General features: G+C 46.5%; 1 protein-coding gene across 2 annotated transcripts; it reads left to right on the plus strand.

The window, feature by feature from the left end:
• The first annotated feature begins 1,793 nt into the window (after window positions 1-1,793).
• On the plus strand, window positions 1,794-17,630 carry LOC118233948 (BCL2/adenovirus E1B 19 kDa protein-interacting protein 2-like). 2 transcript variants are annotated; one of them, XM_035430126.1, is made up of 11 exons: window positions 1,794-1,860; window positions 1,969-2,110; window positions 6,523-6,591; window positions 6,886-6,971; window positions 7,505-7,744; window positions 8,272-8,463; window positions 8,999-9,101; window positions 9,801-9,932; window positions 14,577-14,663; window positions 16,105-16,203; window positions 17,031-17,630. In XM_035430126.1, exons 1-11 carry the CDS (start codon window positions 1,836-1,838, stop codon window positions 17,053-17,055), a joined length of 1,200 nt encoding a protein of 399 aa, XP_035286017.1. In that variant the 5' UTR covers window positions 1,794-1,835; the 3' UTR covers window positions 17,056-17,630. The 2 variants fall into 2 exon arrangements, with proteins under 2 accessions (XP_035286017.1, XP_035286018.1); XM_035430127.1 differs by lacking the exons at window positions 1,794-1,860; window positions 1,969-2,110 and adding an exon at window positions 5,161-5,342.
• The last annotated feature ends 2,653 nt before the right edge of the window (window positions 17,631-20,283 follow it).

The following is a 20,283-nucleotide window of genomic DNA, read 5'->3' on the forward strand; positions in this document are numbered from 1 at the left end:
AGTGTTCTTTGCAATATTACTGATTTGTTCATTTTTCATTTTGGACGTCTAGGGCTTATTCATGTTAGTATTTCTAAAATCATAGCTGATGGGTCGTTTCTTTTGCTGGCTATACTATATTTGGAATAGATTGTGTAATATAGGCCCATATCTCCATTAGTCAATTTGCACTGTTAATTTGGCCACCTGAATAGAATCATGGCCCAACCCATTTATGCTTGCTGTGCCACCACACCCAATTGTGAATGCCCACCTATGTAGTTCTGACCCTCCTAACTCGATGCAGGCCCAACTATTAACAGTTTCTGGATACGTTGTTGGTATAATATAGGCCCGTGTCTTCTGTAGTCATTCTGCATTGGTAATTTGCTTTGCCCATGACTTTATCTAGGTTGGCTGTCTTCTAACCAGTACAAAGAGCCAAATATATGAAGTGGGCTACAGAGGTAGTTGTGGGTGAGATTTTTGTAAAGGAGCCAAATCTTTGGTCTTTCTGGTTACTAGTCCAGTTTTTATTGCACACAATAGTACAGGGTTTTCCTTTGTTTATAACTTGCTGTTCAGGTGCATTTCTCCCATGGGTTCAGTGACAGACTCAAATCCACCATGTATAAAACTTGCACACAATCTCCAGGGCGCATGCATTTATGCATTTATGCTGATTAATTGTTGTGCAGGTTTCCTAAATTTGTCGGTATAGTAGCAACATTGGCCTGTGTGATTCCACATGGTGAAATCGTGCTTTGTACACAGGTTTCACAACCTATACTATGGTCTGTGCCACTTAGGTGGTTATTTTCCAATGTGACCACAAGGGGGCAGGCTTGGCGCATGCAATCGCAGAAACGATCTGTGGTTGTTTCTCAACCTTTTTGTGACCGCTGTAATTTGAGCATCTCGTTATCTGGTGGGGGTTGCCAATCAAACTATGGAGCCATCTTCAGAAAAGAGAATGGAGATTTCCTCCTTCCCAGTGCATATCCTAAGGGAACAGTTGTATCGATTGTTTGCTTTGTTTTTCTTCTTTTATTTCTATAGCAATCCTGGTTAAAAAACAGTTGCAAGCAGCTAGCTCTGTTGTATCTGTTCACTTTACACCACAAGTAGGTTGGGGAACTGGTCTTGGAAGAGGTTGCAGGTTTGATTCTCAGATGGAGCACTGCTCTTGTATCCTTGAGTAATGTAGTCTGTTTAGCATGTAACACAATACTAGCTGTGTAAGTCACTCTACATAAGTGCTTTCTTTCACCATTGACTCCCACTGTTAGAATACAGGAAGCCAATTACCATGTCAGAGCCAGCCCCACTCCTCCCAGTACAGAAGCACCCTTGTGTTGCCTTCTTGGCACTTTTTAACCCTGTTAAGTCCAGTGTGATGGTCCTGAGTCTTTAGTCATGCAAATGAATGTGTTATTTTAATGTGCCAGAGTCAGGGATTTGTGAATATTCAGCGGAACAGTCAGAGAATTCATTCATTACTGGTGCTTGGCTTTAGTGCACCGTGTTCTTAGCAGAAGCTTCGGACCGTCACTTGTGAATTAAGTAATAGAAACGGTTTCTAACCACGTAATATATAACAGACAATTTTTCATAGGTTCACAGGCTTACAGTATAAAAACAGACACCTGCATCAATACTCATGATAAAAACACATCAGAATGCGTGCTCCTGGTGGCAGTCAGGGTTCCAGGACAGGCTTTAGGACCATGTAGACACCAGCTGCAGAACATGCACTCCCTCGCTCTCCTCCCTCTACCTCTCTCTCCCTCCCTCTGTTTATCCCTCTCACCGGTGTAGAAGTGGGTGGGTGAAGACTGCACAGGTGTGTCCAGCCAATGAAGGAGCGGCTCAGACAGGCAGGTATGCACCAGGCGCTGGAAAACCTGTCGGGAGACGACAGGGGAGGGTGAGGTCACACCATCACACACACACACGCACACTACCAACGTGAGTCACTCCTACCATTAGATAAGCAGAAGCAACCAGTCCACCCAGAGCGAAGGGACCAGCTGACACAGAGAGGTGATCAGCTGACTACATCCCCATCAGAGGGTTGCTCGAGCGCTGGGGTCGTACGCCGACCGGAGCGACCGCCGCGGTTCCTCAGCAGGTGAGTCAGTCTCGGCGGGAACCTGCTCCCACACGTCGGCGTGGTCGCCGTGGCGATGCGAAAACTCTCTGGAAGGTCAGAAATTGGCTGGGTTCAGAGGCAGAGGAAAGGGGAAGTTTTTGGATTTGGTGTCCGTGTCTGATTTCAATGTGTAAGTAGCGTGCTTTGGAGAGAGATCTTGTGGAGGGTCAGGCCGTTTAACAATGGGTGTGAAAGAGGAGCCCGGTCCCAGCACCCTGCTCTCCTCCCCTTGCTGACCGAGTTTTAGGAAGTCATTAAATCAATGAGGAGAAAACTCACGACCTCCCGTCGTGACGTGGTCAGTGGCGTGGGAAGAGATCGTTTTACTCGATCAATTTACCTGATCCTAGAACAACAACGAAACCAGCTAGAGTGTCTACCAGAGCTCTGTTATGTTACCCTTTGTAACAGAGTTCCTATTTTTGAGGTAGAATTACACCATCAGTCCTGCATTAGGTCCTGTTTAATCACTGCTTGTTTTGTTTGGTGGGGGGGGGTTTCATCGTCTAAGTCAGTGATCTTCATCCCTGGTCCTGGCAGGTCGCGGGGTCTGTCGATTTCATGGATAACCGGGTGAGGTGATTTAGCTGTGTAATCGGCTGCTTTAATGGATAACCGGGTGAGGTGATTTAGCTGTGTAATCGGCTGCTTTAACTGATCAATTAAGCGCCAAGTGACTACAAAGACCAGCAAATCCTGTGGCTCTCCTGGCCCAGGAATGAAGATCACTGGTCTGAGTTGTTCTAGTGTGCAAACACGTATATTTGATGACAGGCACACACTAGCCTCCTGTTCCTAATGTGCAGGGCCTGTCCCAACCAGGGGGGGCTCTTGCACAACTAGTAAAGCCAAAACTCCTCCTAAACTGGTAACCTGGATTCAGGGGATTTCGTGGGTCAGTGTCCTAATTTCTGACCGTGAATAAGTGTGCTGTGATCACCTCTTTTGCCCTGCGGATTCGACTTTCTGGTTCCACCACTAAATAGCATGGGCCTGTCGAGGCCTGTCGGGAGAAGCTGAAGCTCTGTGGTACTCCCAACAGCGGAATGAGGAACCCAACAGCTTTTTGAGTGTGTATAGCTTCTAAAGTTTACACCTAAAGGGGGCTGTCAGCACTTCTCCATGCCAAGACTACTCAACTGCCAACCTATGGATACTCAACCCTGGTTCCAGTGGGACCCCGTGTCTGGTGGGATACTCAACCCTGGTTCTAGACTGACCCAGTGTCTGGTGGGATACTCAACCCTGGTTCTAGACTGACCCAGTGTCTGGTGGGATACTCAACCCTGGTTCTAGTGGGACCCCATTTCTGAAGGGATGCTGAATCCTGAGTGGTGCTCTGGTACAGAGAGGAAGTTGGAGAGGAATCATGGGAGATGTAGTCCAACATAGTCAGTCTGCCAAGCCGTCCCTGCACCTGCATCCCCTCTGTCTCGTCCTCTCCTACTGTCCATGGCTTTTTGACTGTTCGGCTGCATGGAGACAATGTCCTCGTGCACTAAGCCAAACCTGATATTCAGGTCCTGGTCGCTCATGTTGGTGCTGCTCAGGTTTTTTAGGAACACTAAGACCTTGTTGTGTTTTCCGTGTTCGGAAAGAACAGGAAGTCTTCTTTGAAATGCGTGCTTATCCATCATATTACTAATTAAGGACTACTTTGGAATGCACACATTTCCATAATTATATTGCTAATTAAGGACTATTTTTGAATGCATGCATTTCCATAATTGTTTTGCTGATTAAGGACTAGTTTGGTGGGCATGCTCTGCCTTAACTGCATTGTGGATTAAGGACTTGCTCGTGTGGAATGCAAGTTAAATTGAGGCTTGTTAATTACCGCTTTTTGCAGAGGACACCCTCGTCCCTGGTGATGTTCAGTGAGGACACCCTCGTCCCTGGTGATGTTCAGTGAGGACACCCTCGTCCCTGGTGATGTTCAGTGAGGACACCGTGACCAGTGTCACCACAAGCAGAGTACAGGCAAAATCTTATCATTGGATGTACCGTGGCCACGCTAGCATTACTGGACTAGAGCGTGTAGCATATATTTTGTTCTGTGGTTTGTTTGGAAATAATTGACGCAAGAGTTGTTAAAAGACTCCAAGTTTATAAAAATAGTAAATTGAAACCTGTAGGACCAAACCGCGGGTGAAGGGTTCGTTTTGCCAGAGTGAATGTTTTCAATTCTTCTGTGACAAGGCTGTGTGTTTGGTGCCAGGAGGGCGGTTTGTCCAGTTAGCTTCCTGCTTTTCACTACACGTTACCGAACCTTTCCCCCCACACAAATAATTTCAATGTAATCTCATGCTCCAGTTAGGAAAACAGGTTTAGTGATAATTGTTATATAATAAACTTTTCTGAGAATAGATGTAGAGGTTCTCTTTAAGCACCATGGTTTGTTCTTTGGGTGTGTGACATCTCAGACAACGTCTTCAAAGCTGACTCAGGTAAAAAAAAAAGTGACTCTTTGCTCTGTGGTTTGTAAGCACAGATCATAATGCAGCTGGCCATTGTGTTATAACACTGGATTTACTCCTCTTTTTATTAACCCTTTGAAGTAAATTCTTTTGGAATGTTTTTTTTATTTATTTTTTATTAGAAGTTTTTTAATTTATTATAAAGTGTTCTAGAACTCCATTGTTTTCGGTTACCAGTAGTGATTGTGACATCAGCATTAGAATGTTCAGTTCAGAACATTCTAATCACGTATTTGTGATCTTACATCTTAAAGGGTTGAACCCTCCCACTGTTTGTAATGCCTTGTCATAATTGTTGGCCAGTCCCATTGCTGCAGTGTCCTCTGTCAGTTCAGGAAGGTGAAAGACTGAAGCTTGCTGCCCTCAAGTGACGCCGTGGCTAATTATGCGTCACGCCGCGGAACCGGGCGCTGATGCGGTCAGGGTTCCGTCAATCATTAGTCGGGTTCTTCTGTCGCCCCCGCTCAGGCGAGCCCATGCAGCTCTCCCGTTGTCATGGCTACAGGGAAGGGTGGCTCACACAGTCCCCTGCACCTGCCTTCTCAGGTGTGCCGCGTCTGGGGCCCTCTCATTGGCTGCTTGCTTTGGCCTTCTCATTGGCTGCCTCATCTCGGCCCTCTCATTGGCTGCTCGCCTTGGCCCTTGCCCCTATGACGCACCGTTGTCCCAGAGAAGAGTGATCGTGAAACTCTTGACATTGAAGTCGGTAACTTTTGTTAAGGAAGTCAACAGAGGTAATGTAACTGAACCTATTGTTCCTGGCAATGTCTTAGCTTTATGTATGAGACAGGGCTAGGCCATAGTTTATATTTGCTTAAGTCCATGTGTTTACACAATTAACTGCTTTGTGTAGTATTCATTTAAGATGGACTGGGGAGCACACTTGTCAACCAGAGGGGGTCGAACATGAAATCCACACAATGTCATACTATTTAATGTCAAATTCCAGGATTCCCTGAATATGCAGATATGTTACTGTTGTTTTACTCGTTGTACATACATTGACTTTTAGTAACGTGAGATTTAATTTCTCATAAGCATCTGTAAAGTCAAATGTGAAATGTGACAACTCCCTTCCTTACTTCCCGTAATATCAGATTGTGCGCTGAAATGGGTTTCCCAGGGAGGACATTGGGTTTTGCTCAGATTAGAAGTGGATGAGTTCTGCTGAAGAGAGGCCGAGGCGGAGGAGAGCTGCCGCTCGTGTCCTCCGCGGCTGGGCCCAGGCGGAGGAGAGCTGCCGCTCGTGTTCTCCGCGGCTGGGCCCAGGCGGAGGGAGAGCTGCCGCTCATGTAGAGCTGCCCCTCGTGTCCTCCGCGGCTGGGCCCAGGCTTTAGGGCGTTGGGCTCCCGCACGCGGCTGTCTCCCCGCTGCGGTCCGTAACGCAGCCGAAGCCGTCGGCCCCCTGTCCGCACGCGCGGCTTGTATCGGGCGGTTCTGAGGGTGCGTTTCCAGCTGACCCGTGTTCTGCCGTGTGCACAAATGGCTGCTTCTGCCTTCATACTTTCCCTGACGCTGTTGGCAAACAGGGAAGAGCTTATTTTTTTACAGAAGGCTGATGGTGCCTCGTTTCAAAGCTCACTGAAAGCAGGCTGCTCTAAATCTCTCCTTCCAGCCAGGTACCTGCTTACCTGAACTGCTTTAGTAAATATGAAGCTCTGTGAATAGATCACATGTAAAATATTAATTACCTACGCAGTAAAGGAAGGCACCAATGTAATATGATGTAGTGTGATGCAATTTGATGTGACGGGATACAATATGATGTAAAGCGATGTGATGTAATGTGATATATGATGTATTGTGATGTAATATAATGCAATGTGAGGTCATATGATGTGATATGTGATGTAATATGATGTAAAGCAGTGTGATGTATTGTGTTGTAAATGAAGGCCTGTCTGCTCTGTCTAGGAGTCCAGAAGACCCAAAAGTGCACCCCAAAATCCAGGACATGGAGCTGCAGAAAGAAAAGCTCCGCAGGTCAGAGGTGACCCCGTATATAGCGCCTTTCAGTTTGTGCTCCACAGTGGATGCCCTGACGCGTAAGGCTCTCAGGCACCGCCTACTGTAGATGGAAGGAAAGAATTTGTGGATAAATCTGTGAATATCTTTGGCTCTGCCACAGATGGAGCCCTGTGCAGGAGCTCACTACCTGTGCACGTTCATCTGGTACTGAGCAGGGAAATTTGGACTCTGTGTTTTAGGTCTGAAAATGTACGTGTGTGACATGTTTGAGTGAAAATGATGGGCAGGTGGGTGTTAACATCATTCCAGGCCACTGCCTAAAGGAGCACAGAGGCCAGATCATGATGACGATGATGACGATGAAGAGGAGCACGCAGCTAGTGGGGAGAGGCCAGGTAACTCCACCACCCGCCTCCCGAGTTTGATCGATGATTCTGAGCAGGATTCTCTCCCCAGGTACACACCTGTATGCAGAGTATGCACAGTGTGTACCTCAACCGCCTCCAGATTCAAATGGACAAAAATTCATTTGAAACAGAATGACCCAGGTGTCTTCATTTAAACCCGAACTTTTTTTTTTACAAAGTTTTCATCGCTACTGTGTACCTCGAGAGAGAATCTGCAGAAGTCAATCTACCACTACTTTACTCCAGGCCGGCCAGTGGAGGATGGGCTCCCCCTCTATACCCTCCTGAGATTTCTTCCCATCGGGGAGTTTTTTTAATTTTTATACCTTATTGCCTGCTTTTTGACGGTTCAGGCCTGGTTTTTGCCCTGTTACCCAGTAAAACGTCTTTGTGACAGTTTTCTGTAAAAAAATGTTTTTAAAAGCTCTATGCAAATAAAAATGGATTGGGATCGGTGATTTGATTCTGAGCTGTAAAGTTGCAGTTGACCCCCGTGCGGTTTTTTTACGCGTGCCCCTCAGCCCCGCCCACCAGCCTGCCGATGTCCGGGAGCGGCGGCGGGAGGAAGAAGCGGCTGGTGGCGCCCGCCATCAGCCTGACGCTGGAGCGCAGCGACTCGGTCTTCTCCGACGACTACGCCACCGCCGCCCTCTCCCCGTCGCCCGACGACGACGACCCCGAGCTCGACATCAACCTGGAGGACATGGACACGCCCTCCGACAGCGAGTCCTTCGGCTTCCCCGACAGCCCCGAGTTGGACGGTGAGGCAGAGAGCATCATGGGAGATCCGGGAAATTTTCCATTTGATATTAATGTCTAAGGTTAAAGTTTACTTTATTGCCTCCCAAGGGAGAAAATTGTGTCGGATCAGAGAAATCCTACTATATAAAAGAAAAACAAGACATCTCACATTACACATTCACAGTTCATACATTACAGTGTAAACATTAAATATAAACATACACATATCACCAGTGTAAGTCTACAAGTACTGCGTTTATGAAATATGGAAACAAAAAGAACCGGTTTACACACTACATATCGTTGATTTCATACACCACTTTTTATTAAGCAGTTGAGTGCGATGGTGTCAGTTATTCTCAGTTTGAAATATAGAAACAAAAAAGTTTTTTTTAAAGGCCGCTCCATTGTCGTTCAGGACCTCGCTAGGACACCATTACAAATCGTTTGGGGTCCCCTGCCGTTAATTTGAGAACCCCCTACGCTGAGAAACCCCCTAATTCCCTCTGGTGCGTCTCCCCGTGGCTGCTCCTCGCCGCGGCGACAGGTGACTTCCTGCGGTTAGCGAAGGGCGGGGCTTCCCGGGCATCCGTCTCTGAGCAGGCGGATTTCGGGAACATGGAGCTGGACCAGGTGGACGCCGACGGCCGCAGGTGGAGGCGCCTGAGCGTCTCCGGGCAGGAGTGCTACGTCAACATGAGCGTCATCCAGCCCTACCTGCGGGTGCTGTCGCACGGGGGTGAGTCTGGAGAGCGGCGGGGGGGGGGGGGGGGGGGGGGTCACGCGTCCGGGTTCGAGTCCCCCAGGGCTTGTAGCGCACAGCTGTCTCGCGAGTCACAGTGTGTGTGTGAGCTTCAGTGTTTTTGTGAACTCCTGGAAATATGAGTGTGCAAAAACGAGGATTGTGGACTAGACTGTGGGGCGTCACTTTTTCAAGAACCAACATGCACACACACACACACACACACACACCCACACACGTAAATAAAATACCTATGAGCTTTTCATAGGATTCATTAAAGGGTGTGTCATCTCCAGACTGCAGAACAAGCTGCATATTCATTTTTTCATTCAACTACAGTCATCAAGGCCAGTTAGGGTTTTTAAAAGCCTCTCCTTCCGAATACAGGACAGGCCAGCTGTTCATTTTTTCATTTGGAGTAAAAAAAAAAATTTAAAAAAGTCACACCCGGAACCTTTCAAAAGAATTCCAAAGGTATGAGGGATTGTGATGATGATGATGGTGTCATAGAGGAGTGCCGCTCGTGTTCCAGGTTACTATGGAGACGGCCTGGACGCCATCATCGTGTTTTCCTCCTGCTATCTTCCGGACAACACCATCGAGAACTACCCGTACATCATAGACAACCTCTTCAGGTAAAGTACATGCTACCTGGGGTTCAAGTTCAGACAGCGGTTGCGTGGTTTTGTCACTGTGTCCGTCATTATCAGTGACAATCATTTCTGCTGGACTGTAGATCATTGAGTTGCCTGTCAGCTAATGGCATATAGATACCTGTACCATTAAACCATTAATTACATTACATTACATTACTGGCATTTGGCAGACGCTCTTATCCAGAGCGACGTACAACAAAGTGTATAACTATAACCAGGAACAAGTATGACGAAACCCCTAGAAAGAAGTACCGGTCCAAGTGCAGGGAACAACCGCATAGTTCAACTTGGACCCTGAAGGTTAAACTGATTAACACTAAACAACGAGAACGGCAACAACGCAGTCCATGGAAAAAATACAAGCAGTAGTTAAGACAGTTAATGCACCTAAGTCACATACGAAACAGCTGCCTAGTTACAACCCTAAGCTTACAGTCAAACTTAATTAATTAAGATTTCAATAGTGAATGGTTGAATTACTCAACGGAAGTCACCCCACACTTGGGACAGTCACCGGAAATGTATAGTTCTAGTCCTCCAGCGACCAACCCCAGTCTAAGACTATCAGTGGCAGTTACCGTTACCTGAACCCTCGGTGTCACATAATTGACCAGCTGCTGTAAACGTGAGCTGCGAGACCGCGTCACGCTCACTCACCTGTGTCCGCGGCGGCCCCAGGTACATCGTGGGGACCCTGGAGCTGATGGTCTCGGAGGATTACGTCATCGTGTACCTGTGCAGCATGGCCCCTCGGACCAAGCTCCCCAGCATCAAGTGGCTGCGGCAGTGCTACGCGACCGTGGAAAGGAGGTAAAACATTTCGCAAGACGAACAGCGTTTGTTGTTTCTAAATAACTTAAGCAACACTTTTTTTCGTTTTTAAATTAGTTTTGGTCGTGAGTCAGGAGCAGGAGACGAGATGAGTAACAGTACTGGATGACAATTGACCAGAGGGGTGCGACAGTTTAATGCGTCCCACATGTCAATCCCAGCACGTGCCGAACGTCATTAGTTCCTTTCACAGGCAAAGTTCTACTTTTCAGCCAGAAGAGGGCGCCAATGCACACTGTAGATTTTCAGCCTCCCCTATACTTACATCTCATCTCTTGTGTGTGTGTGTGTGTGGGGGGGGGGGATTAACACCTCACCCTGAATCAGTTTTTGAACCTTTATTGTCATGTAATGACTGGGTTAAGTAGTTCCATCATCTGATCCAGGACCAGTTTACAGAGGCAGAGTACCGAATGTGTAAATCGAAACAAAGTAAGGACCCGCGCACCCACTTAATGCTTCAAGAACAAAAAATTATATTTAATCCACTGTGCAGGCATTTTGCCCACATTCAGCTATGATTAAGACCTAGATGTTAAAACGTTTGGCACGGCAAAGTAATTATCATTATTTGTTTTTTGGAGCATTGAGCAAGTGTGCGGGTCTTTTAGTTCTTTCTATACTTTACATATTTCAAGTTTTTTTCTTTTTTTTTTGGTGGCCGCATGTTTGCTCTGATACTGAGAGTATGGAATATGCCATACTCTCACTCTCACGCATTTTAGTCTCTCTGAATATTTCTGTGTGTTTTAGCAGCATTACTGCCAAATTTCTTATCACTGTTGGGAGTTTATTTTTTCCCTCTGTGTTAACGGCAGTGCAGTTTCCAGTTTCTGTCTGCGGTATAATATTTGCCTGTTCAAAGGGCAGACTTACTTTCCACCTTGAATTCATAAACGGAAACCCCCAAATGGTCTCCGTCTTTGTTCTTTCAGTTTGCAAATGCTGTTTATTTTTACTCTAACCTCATGAAATTAGTTTAAACAGTAGTTTTAGCATTACGGCTTTAGCATTACGGCTTTTCCAGAATGTTCACTTGGCTCAGTATTGTGCTGTAACCTCTGAGAAGGCACAGTGAAGTATAGATGAATTCACAGAACATAAGGTGGCTCTTGTATTTCAAAAAATGCAAGAAGCTGCATAACGTATGGAAAGAAGTTTCTGTGGGCTTTCCCTCCCTCAGAGTTCCATGAATTCTGCGGACCAATGGCATTCCAGGCATTATTTTGCACATGTGCAAAAGTAGTGTTGTGTCACATGACATATGCACTACTGCCCACACGCACCCCCCTCCCCCTTCACCCGTTCCTTTCCGTTTAAATGTGGAAAAGATGATGTCATGAACTCGGAGGAGAGCTGGTAGGCTTGTAGGAGGCAGAAAAGCAAAAAAAGCCACTTATTACGGAAATTTTTGAATGCTCCGAGCTTTCCTGAGAATTCCCGAAACCGGGTGCAGTCGGGGGGAGCGTCGGAGTGCGTCAGCCCTCAGGGATTCTCCCGGGTTTCCCAACAGCGTCTGGGACTGCTGGGCGTGGGCGAGGGCGGGGGGTGAAAGGCGGGGGACGGGGGTTAGGGGGGAGGACGGGTGGCACAGGAGCACAGTCATTCGTTTATTTAAGCAGCTTCAGTGGGCTGCCCTGAATGAGCCTCAGTGCTAGCTCCCTGCAGGTGTGGACGGATGTGAAGGATTAGCTCTGCTCAGTGATAAATGGATGCGACAGACATCATAACAAGGCAAACAACAAGACAAACAACAAGACAGGCAGTCGCTTCACATGACCGGAGGGGAAGCTGGCGGCTCGCGACTCAACCGCTTCCTCATCCTCGCTCGACGGCGGTTTGGACGGACTGTCGCTCTCGAGTCATGATGACGACGTTTGTATGAAAGTATGAAAGATTCTGTATCCCTGGAAACAAAGACGTTTCTTCAGGTCGAACGTTCTGTCTCTCTGTTGCACCGTTGACTTCCGTCTTCGTCCCAGACCGAGCTCGCGTTCAGCTGTTTAAAATGGCCCGTGGAACTCCTCGAGTCCACGTCGGGTCACAAAAGTCATCGCCCACCAGTCCGTTTTTCAAAAGAAATTCTCCAGGAGAGATTTCGTTAACCGCAAACTGCCGAGTTTTAGGACTTCTGCCGATGGCCGGTAGTGTTTCGAGATCAACATCATAGAAAACGAGCAGGATCCTCGTTCAGCCGACTCATACTTCATCATTATGGAAACGATCATTTCCCAAACAGGAAGGAGAGAGCAGAGTGTGCTCCTTCTAGAATTTAAAAGAAAAAAAGCCCTTGTTTTGAACCGCCTCCCCGGTGGGCGACATAGCTCAGGAGGTAAGACCGATTGTCTGGCAGTCGGAGGGTTGCCGGTTCAAACCCCGCCCTGGGCATGTCGAAGTGTCCTTGAGCAAGACACCTAACCCCTAACCCCTAACTGCTCTGGCGAATGAGAGGCATCAATTGTAAAGCGCTTTGGATAAAAGCGCTATATAAATGCAGTCCATTTACCATTACCATGGGGGGGCGGGGGCGGGGGCGGGGGCGGGGGCGGGGGCGATGCTGTCTGCCCCTCTCCCAGAGAGAGTATCTCAGGGCCTGAATGACTCTACTGCTCTGTCATTCCCCACTCAGAGTAGTTCAGTCACTCAACAGCCTGCGGTCACCTCCACAGTTCCTTCCCACAATCCTCTGCTCCCGCTCTTGCTCACTCCCTCAGATATATAAAAGCCTTATTTTCCCCCCTCTTCCTTCCTTCCTTTTTCTGTATTATTAGGCTGAAAGGCTCCCAGGGTCCCGTAAAGTAGTTCAACAGAAGCGCTTTTTGATTAATGCAGCCGGTGGGGGTTGCCCAGATCCAGTGTTTTTTTTTTGGAAGTCTTGGTCCCGCAGTCAGAACAGTAGGGTTATGGGTTCGGGGAAACCCGCCGCTCATCCCGACCCCATCTCTCAGACTCTGCTCGGACACCCTACCCTGGATTTCATCACAGGTTTCGCTCAGACTCTAAACTACAGCTTTCCTCTCCTGTTTAGTCTTACAAATTGGTGTTCTTAAAAAAAATAAAACTCAGTCACACCAAAAATAAATAAATTGGGATGGCAAGTATGCCATCCTGCCATGTTACGCCTTACAGTGCTGAGAGTTTGACACTTTTCAGGGTTCCCTACAGAAATAACCACACAGACCACATACTCTCAGCCCTTAAAAACAGTCATTTCTGTACCTTCTGACCCCATTGCAGCAGACAGAATTCACAAAAAACCCAAACTTATGGGATTTTGCAATTTCTTTGCCAAGTTACTTGAAACTATTTAGGAAACATTGGGTAGCAATGCTTTGGAATACAGCATGTTTAATTTGTGTGAGGTAAGCTGGCCAATATTGTTTCTTGTAACCTGGGGCAGTTTTGACCAATACCATTTTTAATGATTTAGCCAGTTTGAATTAGTGACTTATAGACAGTGCTTTGTACGTGTGAGTAACTTGGCATTTTTGTATGTTGAAAACAGGTTTTTCATCAGATAAAATTGTACAATGTACTGAACCTGAGCTATGCCCAACTGGATGTTTTCATTCACCTGGCCCTTGTACACTTATGTAATACTGTCCAACGTGGTGACTTACAATGAACACAGACTCATTCAAATGGCTGTCCACGTGACAAATTTGCTTCCCCATTGGCTGACTCCTTCAAATGCAGTTGAATCTTATTGGTTATGCAAAAGCCACACACACCAGTTGCAGTTTTGCCTGTGGACGAAACTGCAACTGGAAAAAAAATGTAAAAAAACAAAACAGAACTGAAAGAATCACGACTGAAACCAAGGTTTTCTTCACGTACACTTGTAGTACAGAAAGAGCAAAGGGTGAAGCGTTGGTGTGTTTCTGCTCTGTTCATTAAATTGAGTTTTGTATAAGTACTGAACAGGATACTCCCCATGACATAATAAACATCTTCAGACGTGTGTGTGTGTGTGTACGTGAACGTGCATGCGTGTGCGTGTCTGTGTGTGTGCATGTGTGTATGTGTGTGTGTGTGCACGCATGTGCGTGTGTGTGTGTGTCTGCATGGTGTCTGTGCATGTACGTGTCTGTGTGTGTGTGTGTGTACATGAGCGTGCACACGTGTGCGTTCGTGTGTGTATGTGTGTACGTGTGTATTCGTGCGTGCGCGTGTGTGTGTGTGTATGTTCATGTATGCGCGTGTGCATGTGCATGTGTGTGTGCGTGTGTTCATGTATGCGTGTGTGCGTGTATGTGTGTGTGGTGTGTGCATGTGTGTGCGTGTGTATATGTGTGTGTGCACGCATGTGTGTGCGTGTGTGTATGTGTGTACGTGTTTCTGTGTGCACACACATGTGGATGTGTGTGTGTGTGTGTGCGTATGTGTGTACGTGTTTCTGTGTGCACACGTGTGTGTGTGTGTATGTGTGTACGTGTTTCTGTGTGCACATGTGTGTGTATATGTGTGTGTGTGTGTGCGTGTTTCTGTGTGCACGTGCGTGTGGATGTGTGTGTATATGTGTGTGTGTATGTGTGTGTGTGTGTTTCTGTGTGCACGAGCATGTGGATGTGTGTGTAAGTGTGTGAGAAGGTAGTCTCACTCTCCTCTCCCCTCTCTCGACAGGCTCAGGAAGAACCTGAAAGGGGTGTTCTTTGTTCACCCAGTCTGGTACATCAAAGTCCTCCTCACCATCGTCAAGGCATTCACCAGGTGAGGGCTGTCTGGTTGGTTTGTAACAGGCACACTCAAATCTGGCCCTCAAGGTCAGCATACTGCGGGTGTTCTCTTCTGGCTGACAGTCCAGTAATGTCACTCAGTGGGTTTACATGATGCTTGAAAAAGTCGATTTATTGTATTAGTGTCGGGGGGGAGGGGGACGCAAACGCAGAATGAGAAAAAACACAGGCAACCGCAAAAGGTAAATTTAAACAGAGACTTTACTTTTAAATAAGAAAAAACAAAACAGGAAACCAAAAAACAAGGCCATGCAGGGCAAGTCTCAAAAATACAAAAAGACTTACAAACAAAAGCAGAACTTCACAGGGTCCAAAAACATGCAGAGCAGAACTCGGGCAGGGCAGAACACGGGCAGAGAAAAATATAGAACCATGACAGTTAGTCCAGCTAAAACTGGCCTTTTAAAAATCATGTGAACATTGTAGTCCGACTGAAATTGTACTAATTTGAATTTTTCTAAGTCGGACTAACATACCTAGATAATGCGGTTGGGAGTCGATTTACGACGGCATGTATACGCTTCAATAGGCCAAAAATTGGCCTAGGCGTTCTGCGCATGTTCCGTAATTTACATAGCAACTACTGTGGACAAGCGGAATCGATAATGTTTCAGAAAATATATAACTTTAAAAGATTTAATTCAATCTTCTACTGGGACTTTTGCCGTTTATTGAGGATGTGACAGAAAATTTTGGTGCCATTGACTATAATGTTTTTCACATTTACCGTTCGATTGAGCAAGTAGCCTACCATTCAAAGTACATTTTTATGGATTAGAGCTGTCCGATTGTGCTAGCTACTTCACATTAACCTTGTACGGATCAATAAAGGCTAACAGCACAGTACCACTTGATTATTGTCACTTCTATCACCACTGTAATGAACTAAAAAAAGGCGACAAAAGGCAATTTTCTGTGAGAAATGCATTGTCGAGCTCACGCGCGTACACTGCTGGCGACATAAAGCTCTGTTGTGCCCTCACTAGTATCATGGTGAAAAAAACACATTTCTGGACGGACAAGGAGACCAACTTCATGCTATCGCAACTAAAGGAGTTAAACATCCTAAAATACATGGATGGAAGAAAAACGCGGAATGGAAACCATTCAAAAAAGTTGCAACAAAATTGGAGGAAGCAGGATTTATAAGAAGCCTTCGTCAGACACACTTCCGGTCAATATATCGTTTCTTTACAAGTCATTTATACTGGGACAAGGACAATAATCCAATTAAATCTCATCTTTGGCCAAATCGAGCTATTAATATAGAACGATTTCAACTGTGCATCTGAATCTGTAGCCACACGTGCGATTGTGCTCAGAAGCGAGTGAACAGAGTTGACTATCTGGTTGGTCTCGATTACCTGTGCCCCACTTCCGTCATGGTGATCAGTACCTCTGCCTTGTTCCTGCAGTGCCAAGTTCAGCCGGAAGGTCCGCTTCATCCGCAACCTGCAGGAGCTGTCAGAGTTCATCCCCATGGAGCACGTGAACATTCCCGACCACATCCGACAGTAAGAGCCTCACATCCGATACACACATCCCCACAGCACGTGCACATTCACCCACATCCCATAGTAATCTCACTCTCACATACACACATCCCCACAGCATGTACACATCCACCCACATCCCATAGTAATCTCACTCTCACATACACACATCCCCACAGCACGTACACATCCACCCACATCCCACAGTAACCTCACTCTCACATACACACTTCCTTACAGCACGTACACATCCACCCACATCACACAATAACCTCACTCACATACACACATCCCCACAGCACGTACACATCCACCCACATCACACAGTAACCTCACTCTCACATACACACATCCCCACAGCACATTTACATCCACCCACATCCCACAATAACCTCACTCACATACATACATCCCCACAGCATGTACACATCCACCCACATCCCACACTACCTTCAGGCTTCACAAAATTACATTGATGAAAACAGGTATAAAAATTATGCTGTCATACATGATTAAATTTAATCACTCATATAGCATAGACATGTAATTGCACGGCTACAATATAAATGGGACACACTTTTAGATTGCCAGTAGAAGGAGACCTTTGGTTAGATGAACTCTGGTAAGATGAATTTTAAATGTACAAAAATTTTCTAAAAGCCCCTTTTCTCAGTTTCCTGTAAAGGGTTGTTTGAAATTGTTCTGTACAGCTTGCATAAGATGACAAGACCGAGGATGAAAATGTGTCTTGCATTTCAGCCCCTTTTTAAGGACGGACCATTTAGCCTCCTTTACCCCTGAATGATATTCAGGTGGCTCATTTGTACTTCCTGTGTGTTCTCTTACAGGTATGACCAGACTATGGAAGGGTGACATTGAAGAAGTGCCCCTGAATGTGTGTATATAATGTACATAAAGCTGGTTCTGTCTGGCTGGCGCTTTGGTGAAGCCTGGGTAGGAAGCAGATGAGGTGACGCTGGAGGACCTGAGTCCCCCTCCATCGGCCCTTCTCCGGATTCAGGGCAGAGGACCTTGACCAGGCGTGCGACCCCTGACCTCTCGAGATTTCGCCGACTCATTCCGCTTGACTTTGCGTTGTTTTTCCCCTCTCATCTGATTTGTCTAAAAGCAGGGCCGCCCAACCCATGTTGCTGGAGATCTGCCATCTTGTATGTTAGGTTTTCTCTCCAACCCTGACAAAGCACACCTCATTCAGCAGCTAGAGATGTTGTTGAGCTGCTGATTCATAGAATCGTCTGTGCCAAATGAAAACCTACAGGATGGTAGATCTCCAGCAACAGGGTTGGGCAGCCTTGATCTAAATGGCGCACGTGACCAATCACAGACAAGTGTGCAGTAGAACAGGCCTAAAGGGTATGAAGGCAAAATGTAAAATATAAGGACATGTTAAATAAAAAGGGGGGCAGATCCAATGCCTCTCTCTCGTTGCTCCCTAGTCGTGTGTCGGGGGGGACGGGGACGGGGGGGGGGCGTCCACCGAGTGAGATCACTCTTGCCCACACGACTTTCTTATTATCGGTCACCACGGCAACCATAAGAGCGAAACTTGGCAGGCGCGGTGAACGTGTCCTTACATAACGAACCAGAACGCCGTTACATAATATCAGCCAGATTCACGGGTATAAGATCATCGCCTCCGTCGCTGCCGTACGGATCTTATTACGGGCCGCTCGAGCGCTGGAAACGATTTTAGGCCAAAAGGACGATGGCTTAAATGCTGCTCTTGAGTTTCAGCTTACCGTGAAAACCGCTGCCCTGCCTCCTGGGCATAGCGGTAGCTTGCGTTCGTCGTGGCCGGTTTCTAACTGTTATTTTTTTTAACCCAGCCTCGACTCACTGGGTATAGCTTATGGGCTACTTCAAATGCTTCTTTCCCACTCACTGCGTGATGTATTGTTGTTGTATTATTGAATTGGGGTTTTAATGTACAGATATTCGCTGTAAGCTGCTCTCGGGAAGCATTTCCAACAATCGCATTTCTTCAAGGGGCTCACCGTTTCAACCCGAAACACCAAAGCATGTAATCCAGTGAGTCATCTGCAACCTTTTATAAAGAGCAACTGGCACCACTTCTGCCTGCTTTTAAGACCTGTGAGTCACCCTAAAACAGAGCTGGGGGACTTACTGAGCCCCCCTCCCCCCCAGCAGGGTACCAGCCTGGTGACGCATCAAGCAAAGAATCTGCTGCATTGTGGGCACTGATTCAGATCAGGCCCCAGTGCACCTCCATTGATATTACCCTCTGCATGAGGGTCTGGGGGTGCTTAGGCCAAGGGTATCCAACTCTGGTCCTGGAGAGCCGTATTGGTCTTCCTTTTCTTATTTTCATTAAAATCGGCAACTAATTGACCGGTTTAATCGAATGACCTTCCACTTTGTGTTTTAAATTTGATTGATCAGTTAAACGCTGATTAACAACACCAATTAGACCCTGTGGCTCTCCAGGACCAGGAGTAGGTGGCTCCAAATTCCCAGGACGAAAAGTTCTGTCTCCCTGCACTTCTAAACAGCTAAAACATCCCAATTTGATGGAACTTTATGAATATGCATAAAATGGGTGTGCCCAAGGACATTGGACAAATTAATGTTTTATCACTGGTTACGCCTCTTTGTGAATATTTATAGGCATTACCATAGCACCGAAAAGTCCTGTTACCAAATAAGGAAGTAGAGAGATGGAAGGAAGGCAGGCAGGAGCTGACTATCTGGGTGCAATAGAGAATCTGCTGGGGACACAATCGCATGACAGAGAAACAGGTGGAACTGGGAAGCTGGGAACAGCTGCATGACGGTAAATGAAATGCTGGGATTGTGTATGCATGTAGCCTTTGGCCTTTACCACACTAATCTGCAACCGTAGCAAAGCGGCTTCTTTGTGGAAACTTAATGTATTCACCCCCTGGCCTATGCAGTTCCCTGCTAATGAGAAGCAACAGTAGCCTTACCGCACCTTGGATCTGATAAAAACATGCTTATGGGCATCCAGGCTTACATGCTTTCTGCACCTTGTCAAGTAGCACTCTCATTCTTAAAAGGCTAACATTTCAGGGCTGCTGGGTGGTTCATCCAGTTAAGGTACTGTTCTAGTGCATGAATGGGTCTCACGGTCAGGGTTTGAATCCGGACTGTGCCAAAGCTGACAGTTCCAGGCATGTTTTGATTGACGCATGCCTTCTTGGCCAGGTCAGTGTTGTAAATGAGAATTTGTTCTCAGTCACTTTTACCTGGTTAAATAAAGGTTAAATAAATAAAAAATAAAGATACCCGCATTTCACCGCTATCTAGTGCCCCCTGCTGCTCAAACGGGGGTGTGCAAGTCCACCTGGACATGGAGATTCCACCGGCTCATCCCTGTGAGAGCCCAACTCTGTGAGAGATGCCCTCTGTTTGGCATGGTGTGCTCTCACGGACAGCATCGGTCTCACAGAGAGGAACTGCCACGGTGACACGGCAGTGTGTCATCATGGTTACCTTAACTACTGCTTTTATGTGTTGTGTTCCCCTTCCATAAACTTTCTAATTGCGTTTAATGGCTTCTTCGGTGTATTGTGTGTTAACGAGCACTAATACACAACGCAAACATGCGCGGTGGGTTGTTTTTCAAAGGAAGTGTATTACAGTTCTGTTTTTTTTTTTTAAAGAGATCTCAATACAAAGGGAGGATATTTGGCTTGTACTCTACCTGTTTCCACTCTTGTTAATATATATAGAGAGAGAGAGAGAGAGAGTGTGAGTGAGTGAGTGTAGATTTTGGCCCGGAGAAAACGGCAGTGAATTTTGCTGTGTGACGCTACTGGACTCTCAGGAAATGGACTTTGACAGCAAAGGAAAATGCGCTAGCTGTGGGTGACCGTTAGTCGCTGTAACCTTCCAGCTCATAAACAGGAACCGAGAAACGTCCGTTAAGTTTGTGGGTTACAGACTCATTTCTCAATTCGGCAGCCTTCTGCGACCAGAGAACCAGCAAGTATCAGAAGCATACCACAACAGAACGGAACAGAACAAATGTTGCTTTTTGTGAAGGTACAAGTCTAGACTGTTCCTTAAAAAAAAAAACACATGATCTGTTTTGTATCGTTT

Source organism: Anguilla anguilla, chromosome 8 (genome assembly GCF_013347855.1).
Source record: "Anguilla anguilla isolate fAngAng1 chromosome 8, fAngAng1.pri, whole genome shotgun sequence".
Taxonomy (NCBI): domain Eukaryota; kingdom Metazoa; phylum Chordata; class Actinopteri; order Anguilliformes; family Anguillidae; genus Anguilla; species Anguilla anguilla.

Coding starts and splice junctions, on each gene's coding strand:
- LOC118233948 (XM_035430126.1), top strand. CDS start 1,836: ATGAAGGAGCGGCTCAGACAGGCAG. Junction 2,111..6,522: donor CCGCCGCGGTTCCTCAGCAG/GTGAGTCAGTCT, acceptor TGCTCTGTCTAG/GAGTCCAGAAGACCCAAAAG. Junction 6,592..6,885: donor CAGAAAGAAAAGCTCCGCAG/GTCAGAGGTGAC, acceptor ACATCATTCCAG/GCCACTGCCTAAAGGAGCAC.